This window comes from Nilaparvata lugens, chromosome 6, assembly GCF_014356525.2.
Source record: "Nilaparvata lugens isolate BPH chromosome 6, ASM1435652v1, whole genome shotgun sequence".
Taxonomy (NCBI): domain Eukaryota; kingdom Metazoa; phylum Arthropoda; class Insecta; order Hemiptera; family Delphacidae; genus Nilaparvata; species Nilaparvata lugens.
In genome coordinates, this window is record NC_052509.1 from 42,478,990 (window position 1) to 42,486,471 (window position 7,482).

Consider the following 7,482-nt stretch of genomic DNA (forward strand, 5'->3'; position numbering starts at 1 on the left):
AGGGGTAGGCCAAGGAAAATATGTGTGGCCAATGTTCGAAAAGAGATGGAATGCAGAGGTTTGCGGGAGGAGGACTGGAGAGATGAGGTGCAATGGCAGAGGGGATGCGAGGAGCGATTCTAAGTTGCAGAAATTGCGAATAAAAAAAAATTATCTATATCAGTGAGTGTCTCAATTTGAAACAGTTTGCTCTCTTGTAATAAGTTTATAAATTAATAAATTTCTCAACTTTTCATTTATTTTTTTATAGATGGAATGGTATAAACATCGGTAGGCCTACTCACCCATTGCAAATCATAATGGCGTCAAAGTGATATGATTGAATTTTGTTTTTGACTAGATCCTTCGCTTCAAGATACCAGCCACCTTCAGGTTTCGGTGTTACATTGGTGACATGATGATTGAACTGTGAACAGTATAAAGTAGTGCCCTCATGAAATGTACCAAGATAAGGTATTTATCATCATAAATACTAACACTCCACTCTATTTGAAAAGTTTGTCATCTTCTCCTTCTGGCATTATGGCTCAAAGTGAGGAGCTTCAGCCTTTCGCATAAGAGCCCTCCACACATCACGGTAACATGCCATTACTCCCATCCTTCGGAGATCATCATCCACTTCATCGCTCCATTGTTTGGGAGGCCTCCCCTGACGTCTCCCACCCCCATCCTCACCTTATAAATATTGCTTTGGCATTCGATGCTCTGCAGTCATTGCAACTCAATCGAACTGACCACATCCTCACCCCTAAGAATTTCATTAATTTTATTGTTTTACCTTCTCCTTCACATTCCATTGTCATTGACGCCATGATATATTCGCCTGATCATTTTTCTCTCAAACACTGGGGATAGTTGTCATATTATTTTCAAAAAAATTATCTTGAAAGCTACCAGCAAATTTATGAAACTTAATATCAAATAATTCCATTGATCATCTTATCACATTCATCATTGTTTTTATCACATTCACGACGTGTTGTATTCTACAAGTATAAACATTGGACTGAAATACTGGAAGTTTTCTCATTTCTTTTTCATAATTGATGACTAGTCTTACTCATAATCTTCAATTTATCAATGTTATATACAAATCGATTAACATTACCCATACAGAAATAAATCCTACAGAGATATAATTCATTCAATTTTCAAACATTTTTCTAGAATAGGTTTTTGAATTTATAAGAGAAGATGAAGAGACTGTGAGAGTTTTACTTACTTTAACATATTTTCTCACGTCAAAATGATCAGCATAGTCATTGATGAAACTTAGTATATCATGAGAGGGAATGTAAGATTTGTCTTGCTCTGGTATTTGATAATCGGGAAATCCCATCACTTCCTTTGGAAGATTCGTTCTGAAAACAAAACGCGTAATTTATGCCTCTTACCATGATCTGAGTCAAGTTAATTTTAGAATGACTGGAAAACGATGATATAGAAGTAGATCCGAGTTGAAAACAGTAATGATGAGAATCACGAATTATAATCGACAGCAGTGAGACAGTGAGAATAGCAAATAATATTGATTATGGAGAAACGAGAATTCATTTTGAAATGATATAGGGGTCTACATTAGATGCATCCAATGGAACCTGTTATATTAGAAATCTCATTCATTTTAAACAAGTGAAGAAATTTTATAATTATATTTATATCGATTCTAAATCCTGAATAGGGACTTCATGTAGGATCAAATAAATCCAGTTTAAAAATTTCGAAACAATCCTATACAGTGATAGTGTTGAGATGAAATATGGATAGCAATGAGATAGTGATATTATTATAACTGGGCCTACTCAACACTATAAAAAAGAGTCTTCTTATGATACTTTTATTCTTATGTCTTCTTATGCATTGGTTCATGATTTAATTATTTCCAATTATAAAACAGACAGCTCTTCAGATGCGAATAATTCAATAATTATTGAGAGTTAGAAAAAAGAGTGCGTACCTCAGATTTTTGTACATGGATGAGTGGATGGGGAGTTGAGTGCAGGGGTCTATGCCGGTCTGGTCGGTGTACACCCAGGTGCCCCCTAGTCGATCGGTCTGCTCGAAGACGACCACCTCGGTGGGGGGGCCGTTGTCCCCTAGTCCCCCTTGACCCCCTTGTCCCCCCGGGGCGGCAACACAGTGTCTAGCCGCGCAAACGCCGGCCGCCCCGCCTCCGATTACTCCCACTTTTTTGCCGCCTCCGTATCTGCCGCCCCCGATTGTTGAGGCTGAAAAACAAATCGTCTTCAATCGTCGTCGGGACTTGCTGGCTGCTGGACGCAACCTGTCTTCTGTCTGCTCTTCTCATATCCACACTCGTATCAGGGAGTGTGTTTTCGAGAATGTTAAAATAATAGACCAGTATCCTTCTATCTATCTTTCTTGAACACTCAATTTGTTTTCTAAGAACATTACATGTTTCGACTGAGGTCATTTTTAAAAAGACCAAAGGCTTGGCGAAGACAAATAAGAGGGTACTAGTTGATTTGTTAAATATTTTGAGTAGCCCTGGAAGATACCCTATTCATAAAAAATGGAGTGCATTGAGACTATTGAATTGATCAAAGTAATGTATATTGAGTATTCTGAAGGTATAGGTATTGTGTATTCTGAAGGTATTGTGTATAAGAGATTGAGAATAAAGTAATATCGTGAGTGAACGAGTAGGCTTTATTGGGAGTATCAGAGAGTGTTTTGAAGAGAACTGAACTCTGGAGCACAGAACTACATCTCAGGATTCACCACACTAGAAGCTAACCAATGCCAGTGGCAAAGAATCTATAATATAATCGTAGAATCTAATTGTACAACTTTGAGGTAGGCTCTATGCATTTTCATCTCTGATAACGACATAAAAAATGAATTCTGAGTAACCCGACTGGCTCAGATCTTGTGTCAAAGTTCTCAGGTTGCACCTGATCAATTTCAGGGCCTCAGACTGTTCTTAGGCAGTCGGTACTAACGAATCAACGTATCACGAGAGAAAAATATCTGGCCTCACCGAGACTCGAACATGACTTCAGTTTTCACCTGGTCTGGGGCCTCGGGTGTCGACTACTTCAATAACCAAATCAAAATGATACACAGGAATGTAGAATTCAATAATTTAGAATATGATTCTTTTGTAACAATAGTGACAAAAAGGTAAAGCCGCTCGGCCGGCAACCGAGATTTACTGGGTTCGATTCCCAGTCTGGGCACAGTTTTTATTTTAGAGTTTCATTCTGCTATTTGGTTCTTCGGCTGAAATTCCTTATTTCTATCTATATAGCTTCCATTGGATATTTTAATTGATTGATATTATGATAATAATAATAATTATTATTGTTATCCTATTTGAGGTTTTGCTTCACCACTCTTCCCCTGGACACCGACCCCCAAAGGAGAGTGACAAGCGATTCTACCAGAGTGATTGCTCCACATGTCCATATGGTCAACAATCATACTGGGTCCGTTACCATTAAATCGTTTGCCCTGAGTAGACGTAATGAACCAAGGATGACAGTCTTCTGCATTTGACCTGCGAGTGCAGTAGCAGCTCTCTCACAGGCTTAAATGGTTTTAAGGTTGACCAAAAACGAGGGTCTCATGCCACCCAAAACTCCTATAATCAACACCACCATTCTTATGGAGTAGCCTGGGTTGAGCCTGCGCAGCTCTATTAATAGGTATTGATATTTTGCCTGTTTTTCCTCCTCCTTGCTGACAATGTTGCCTTCAGCTGGTGCTGAGAACTCGATTACATACATTGTCTTTGCCACTATGTCAAGGAGGACAACATCAGGCTTTGTGGCTCTTAAAAGCCTGGTGGTGGAGAATGAGTAAGGCTCGATGCACACTTGCGTTATTTCTAGTTTTACAGTACGACCAGAGCGACAACTAGCTCACTGGCGTTCTAAAAGTTGCTAGAAGTATATGGGTTCCGGACGGAGCAGTGCACATTACAGCGTCGCACGCCCGTTTACGCTTTGCGTACGCTCTGCTGACGCATGCCGGACGCCACTTTCTTTACGTCATGGCGGGCAAGCCGCGTTTCATTCTCTACTTCTAAAACCTAAAACGCGTAAAAATGGTGATAGAGAAATTGTGATTTCAAATTCGGATTCAGCGCCTCCAAATTAGTCAAGTGGTCTCGCGGCTATCAAAAATAATCATAATTGGAGAAGTTTTAGTTCTATTGGATATTAAGACATTCTATATGTACAGTACTCAAATATTTTTCGATTTTTTTTTGTCAGAGATTGATGAAAATCTATAATAAGAACTTATATTGTTTGGGAGTTTATCTTAATACAATAATATACTTTGTTATTGCATTGAGGTAAAAGTAATAGTAATAATTGTACTATCTACAGTACTTGTTGATCAACATCTTGCTCTGAATTAAATTCTAAGAACTATTACTCATGATGTGTAGGCCTATGTGGCTTCAAATAATTCAGCTGTGCTCCTAGTAGTTTCTCATGATTTTTTTATGTTCTCATTGTTATCTCCATTCTTCCATTCATACTTTGTCTTTCTGTTTCCTCTGATCATTATTATTATTATTAAATATAGGAGCTTCGGTCTAAAGGCTAATTGGAACAATAGATCATTTGAGATAACATATATGGTAAATATCTACCCATAGGCTACTTTCACACGATAGGAGACGTACAACTTGAACACTGAACAGTGTTCACGTTTTTTTGTCGAAGTACATTGAGTCAAATCGTGTCTTTCACATGGTGACTCCTAGCCAGGAACCTCGTTTTGTCACGTCTTTTCCCCTGTGTGTGTGTCTGTGTGTGTGTGTGTGTGTGTTGTGTGTGTGTGTGTGTGTGTGTGTGTGTGTGTGTGTGTTTGTGTGTGTATATGATGTATGTGCGTCTGTGTACACGATATCTCATCTCCCAATTAACGGAATGACTTGGAATTTGGAACGTAAGGTCCTTACAATATAAGGATCCGACACGAACAATTTCGATCAAATACGATTCATGATAACGGCTTAAATGGCGAAAATGTTGTCAAAAACAGGGGTTTTCGCGATTTTCTCGAAAACGGCTTCAACGATTTTGATTAAAGTTATACCTGGAATAGTCATCAGTAAGCTCTATCAACTGCCATAAGTCCCATATCTGTAAAAATTTCAGGAGCTCCGCCCCATCCAAGCAAAGTTTGATTTTAGATTCTCAATTATCAGGCTTCAGATACAATTTAAACAAAAAATTTCGAAAGGAAAGGATTGAGCATGTAAATCTCTACAATTAATGTTCAGTAACATTTTCACCTAAAATTGAAAATAAGCTCGAAATTCGAGAAAATGTGATTATCCAATTGCAAACTGTTGGCAACTGTTGAGTCTATTAAATGATTCACAATGAAGAGATAAAAGACCTCGTGTGTCTCCAGCGTTCTTGCCACCGGCTGTGAGCTCTCTCCCCAGAGATATTCTGAAAACTGGTATCAGAATACACTCTTCAATCTGTCTTGAACGGGAAAGATTGCGGACTGGTGATGGAGATTGTGATTGTCATTCATTAAAAACGTGAATGAGACCAAATATCTAGGAGTCTTTGTAGACTCTCATCTTTAATGGAATGCACATATAAATAACATGTGTAAGAAAATAAAACAGATAATTCACAAATTCCATAGATTGAATGAACTCAATGACCCAACTATAATAAAGATAGCTTATCCAGCATATGCCCAGTCCATATTACAATATGGTATTAGGGTATGGGGTGGAGCATTGGACAACCATTTTAATAAAATCTCCGTAATTCAAAGATATATTTTAAAAGCTGCACTTGGAAGACCAAGACGATATCCTAGCCATAGCCTTTTTGCAGAGTTACCCATTCTAACAGTGAGACAACTTTACGTGAAAAACTTAATTCTAGCCGTTTATAAGTATAAAAATCTCTTTGAAAATAACATTCCGTCGTGTAATTTCCGTTCATTATCTCATTACCGCATTCCTAGAACAAATTTAACAGTATGCCGCAGACAGTTCATATACATGAGTAATAGATTGATAGATATTTTGCTAGAAAAATTAATTTCAGATAGATTTAATAAATAGGCCATTAAAAATATAGTGAGATGGATCAAAATTAACAATGCTTTTTGCCTCATGTACAGTTAGAATCTACTTTATTGAAAAAACTTTTTCCTTTGATATTATTTTCACTAAGTTACATTTTTTCCAGATATTATATTACTACAATTATTATTATTTATTTATTTATTATTACTACCATTTAAATGAAATGTTTAATCATCTTTTATGTTTATGTTGAAATAAATGACATCTTTTGGTACTCGTTGCTAGCACACAAACTTAGGTTTTGCTGACAACGCCAATTAAATTTTGAGTTAAAATTTTATTTTTATTCTGTATAAGTATGAAGTATTTGTTTTATTTATTATTGTTATCTCTATATTTGACAAATGAATAATTTTGATTTGAACTACTAGTTATGAATATGAAGGTAGTTTTAAATCTAAATCTTTCATAATTAATCCACTCAAGTAGGCCCATATCAACAGAATAGTAAGAACCATATACGAACATAGTAAAGACAAACTTCTGTATCATCTATGTCATACAAAAGTTTGTCATTTAGAGAAATTAGTGAGTTGAGCAGTTAAAAGTTACTATAATATAGATTTAAATTTTCACAGTAACTTTAAACAGACAGTAGAGGAGCCTACTCAAAACAATCTCAACTCTTATCACAGATGACACACTATTATATAAACTTGAACCAGTAGTGATTGAATAACTTTACTCACATAACTTGATAATGAATCAATGCATCAACTGTTTTTTCGATTGATGTGTAATAGGAAAATCCAATTCTATTTATTCATCCAATAAAGAAATAAGACAGAATAATTGTTTTCATAAAATAAAACTTGTAGAAGATCATTGGAAACATAGTATTATAAAGGCTAGTTCTCTGATCAAGAAGAGGTGTAATTTTAGTAGGTATATCCAGTAGATACTCTAGAATGCATCTCTCTTGGAGCTTGGGATAAGAACTATTTTCATGGAAGTGAAATATTTGAACTCACCCATAGCTTCGACCTAATAATTGAAGAAGAGTGTTTAAGACGTACTGTATGTCCTATAGCACGACCAACACTAGTTGTCAAACGCTACGTTAGTTGAGTGTAATATGAAATACAATGACTGTGTAGAGACGAATGAAGTGATAACTTATCGTGAGTTGAAGGCTAGGTTAACGTAATAAATTTTTTCATGTTTCAAGAATGTTAGTTGAAATCAAAGATTATTCGAGAATAGGGATATTTCGTGGGGAAAAATTTTGATAATATAAAATGAATTCATTTTCTTCCGCTACAGAATCTCGTTTGTTTCGTTCACTTATTACACACTCACTTTATATTCTATTCTACTCTATCATTCACTTCCTCCTTCTCTATTATTTTTCTTCCTCCTCCCATATATTTTCTTCCTCCTAATTATTT

At 36.2% G+C, this 7,482-nt stretch overlaps 1 protein-coding gene across 1 annotated transcript in view; it reads right to left on the reverse strand.

Annotated features, from left to right (window-relative positions):
* Positions 1-7,221, reverse strand: part of LOC111046981 (flavin-containing monooxygenase FMO GS-OX-like 4) — a 32,207-nt gene extending 24,986 nt beyond the window's left edge. Inside the window, 4 exon segments of the mRNA XM_022332637.2 lie at positions 285-406; positions 1,223-1,361; positions 1,958-2,228; positions 7,066-7,221. Coding sequence (XP_022188329.2) covers positions 285-406; positions 1,223-1,361; positions 1,958-2,228; positions 7,066-7,069 — 536 coding nt within the window. The 5' untranslated portion in view covers positions 7,070-7,221.
* Between the last annotated feature and the right edge of the window lie 261 nt (positions 7,222-7,482).